At 40.4% G+C, this 3307-nt stretch overlaps 1 protein-coding gene across 1 annotated transcript; it reads right to left on the bottom strand.

Moving 5' to 3' along the window:
* Positions 1–889: 889 nt before the first annotated feature.
* On the bottom strand, positions 890–2811 carry LOC120145029 (transcription factor TCP8-like). Its single transcript, XM_039158942.1, has one exon. It carries the CDS (start codon positions 2717–2719, stop codon positions 1130–1132), a length of 1590 nt encoding a protein of 529 aa, XP_039014873.1. The 5' UTR covers positions 2720–2811; the 3' UTR covers positions 890–1129.
* Positions 2812–3307: the final 496 nt, after the last annotated feature.

The following is a 3307-nucleotide window of genomic DNA, read 5'->3' as shown; positions in this document are numbered from 1 at the left end:
AAAAACGCCACTAAAGTACGAGTCTTTAGCGGCGTTTATATAAAAATACTAAAGTATGAGTCTTTAGCGGCGTTTGTATAAAAACACCACTAAAATATGAGTCTATAGCGGCTTCTGTATTAAAAACGTCACTAAAGTACGCGTCTTTAGCGGCGTTTGTATAAAAACGCCACTATATTACGAGTATATAGCGGCGTTTGTCTAAAAACGTGTCTAAAAATGCCGCTATAAACCTATTTTGCTACAGTGATTCATTATGTTCTAGATTCCTCTTTTTTTCATTAAATAATTGGTGATTGTTTAAGTTAGATGTTAACATGATAATTAAGATATGATAGTCGTTTAAGATTTTGTGATTAAATTTTATCATATCATAGTAAACAAATTAATATTCAACTGAGAATATTGTATATTTTTTAACAGAATATTGTATATCACATTGACAATCAACATCCTAAGTAAAGTAATCCTTTTTCTGTTCTTCCCCCCCCCCCCCGAAATCAGACAGACCAAACCACCAAGGAGGCTGCTTAATTAATTACATTAAAATACAATAAGCTAGCATGCCTACTGCTCATGTAGGGGGGAAAACATGCTTGCAGCAGTGTAAACAAAATAACATTAAATAAACCAAATTAAAAAGTGACAATGGCTTGGAACTTGGTAAAACAACAACACACTACTGACAGAACATGCTTTCTGGGGATCACTTTGAAACTTGAGAAGATGAAAAAGGACTAAATTGACACTTTGTAGAATTATTTAATCTTTGAAAATGATAAAGGTTGTGCCTTTGTTTCCCATTTTTTAATTTGCCACTTCTGAAATTTAGATAAATTTGTTAAAAACACTTGTAATAATCTAACACAACGAATATCCTGCTATACAAAAAACAACTCTATTTTCTCCCATTACTGTTCTCTGTCGTGTCCCCTTCGGACATCAAACATAAAATACAAACTCAGACTTCATAAAAACCAGCAATCAAAATGGACAAACAATACTAACAATGGCACAGACTTGATGTACTCATTTTTCTCAAGGGAAAAAAAGAAATAAATCCAAGGCACTCAATCATGTTATATTAAAAAACCTACTGACCAACTCTGTGTATTTAATTCTCCGACCATCATTGAGAATTATTAGGGTCTTCATCATCTCCACTATCTGTACCTTGAGGTTGGTGGTGGTGTTGATGGTGATGATGTTCGAGTGGATTATTTTGGTCCGAGTTAATGTTCGGATCGCCTCGAGAATAGGCATTGAGAGCAGTCAACATGCCTAAATTCGTGTCGGACATACCTAAACCGAGGTGATGAGGAGGACGAGGTTGTTGCTGCTGCATTAACATTGAACCTAATTGCAGAGGACCGGCTCTACCACCTTGGAATTCAGGGTTACCTGGAAGATTAAATCTTGGTAGGAAATGTAATGGCGCTTGCATTGTGTTTCCGCTTGCTGTTCCAAATGGCCACATTTGGGGCGGACCCTGGTCGGCCCCAGATGTACTCGAAGTCATCGATGGGCCACCAGCACCAGCAGTGGTCATGGGTAACATCCAAAATGTACTTCCAGCTCCGCTGCTCGGGGCTGGTGCTACTGCCCACATAGCAGTAGCAGGCAGGATATTCGACTGTCGAAGTAGACCCGAAGATCCGACATCTTGTTGTTGCTGCTGCTGTTGCGGTTTCGATAATTGGCTTAAACCGGTTTTGAAAGCCTTATTAGGAGAACCATCTCCGCCACCGCTACCACTTTCGCCTTGTTGATGATTATCATCCTTGAACAAATCCTCTCTGAAACGTTTCCTCATATAATTCTCACTTAAACTCCCACCATCTCCGCCACCTCCGCCGCCGGGTAAAGCTTCGGCTATTTGATCCGCCGTTAAAAGATGCTGCTGTTGTTGCTGCGGTTGATGAAAACCCAACAAAGCGCTATGAGGGAACCCATCGTCATAAGGGTGATGATGATGAGAAGCCAAAGCTAAAGCGCCATGGAAGGAGTGAGGAGCGAATTTTGAAGGTGGAGCTGAAAGCGTTGAACCGCTGCTTCTTAAAGAAATGTTAAGAGTTGAAAAATTGGCCGGTATAGTACCAGTTCCGGTGGCTTCTATTATCGCCGGTTCAGCTTGTTGTAATAGCCACTCAATTGTTTCCCCATCGGATTTATGACCTAATTCTCTAGTCAATTGAAAAACCCTAGCCGCACAAGTAGCTGGCATTCTGATACGGCGGCCTCGACCATCGACTTTGGTGTGTCGGTCCTTGGTGGAGCGCTTCACCGGTGGGTTAGCAGCAGCTGCCGTCGCCGTCGTCGTAAATGAAAGCGAACAGTTCGTTTGGTTCTTGGAATCTACGTTGAGAGAACTAGATATGGTAGCGATAGCAAGAGAGGCGTCAAGGAGCTGAGGTGATGGATTCGTTGCAGTGGTCAAGGACGATGAAGAAGAAGAGCAAGAAGAAGACGGGAGAGGCGGCGTTGCGGCGGCGGCGGGAGTTGTAGTAGTGGGACGAAGAAGAAGGTGATGAAGTTGAGAAATGGAGCCCATATTAGAAGGATTAACAGGAGAAGGACCCGAAGATCTGGTGCCATCAAAAGGAGACTGTTTTTGATGTTGAAGCTGCTCTTCCTGATGCTGCCGGTGGTGCTGATGGCGGTGCGATTCTTCAGAATTGTTGTTGGTTTGCTTATTGTTTTGCAAATCTGTAAGTTCCATCTGGTGGGGTTTCCAGGGTTTTTAAAGGTCTGGAATTTTTTAAAATTTTTATACTAAAATGTGTTTTCCATCATCAATCCCATCTTGTTCTCTTCTTTCTCGCCTCTCTCTCCAAGTCATAACTTTTATTTTATTTTTTCTCGAGAAAAAACCAAGATAGAGAGATAAATAAAAGAAAAAAAAGTTAAATTCTTCTTTTCTTTTGCAGAGTCTGGACATAAGTAAGACTAAGACTTTGTGGGGTTTCTTTTCTTTTTGCTTTTTGATTGATTGTGTTGTGTTTAGCCTGAGTTGAGAAGTAAAGTGGTCCGAGTCACAGGCCGAGTTGAGCCTGGCTAACTCAACCAGGTTGGGGACCTTTTACTCCTAGGTGGGAACATGATCTAGCCAGGGACAAGAAGTCCACTCGTAGGGTCTCGTAAAGTAGTATTGTAAATCTTTCACCTTTTTTGTTTTTAAATTATGATATTTATTATCGATATTAATGATTAATTATTTTATGGTATGTAATCTTTGAAGGGTTAAAGAATTTATTATCGATATTAATGATTAAATCTTTTATAGTATGTAATCTATTATTATCAAGGG

The sequence above is a fragment of the Hibiscus syriacus genome, unplaced genomic scaffold (genome assembly GCF_006381635.1).
Source record: "Hibiscus syriacus cultivar Baekdansim isolate YM2019G1 unplaced genomic scaffold, ASM638163v2 tig00110893_pilon, whole genome shotgun sequence".
NCBI lineage: Eukaryota > Viridiplantae > Streptophyta > Magnoliopsida > Malvales > Malvaceae > Hibiscus > Hibiscus syriacus.
The sequence above is the reverse complement of the archived record's forward strand: the minus strand, read 5'-3'. Positions and strand labels throughout refer to the sequence as shown.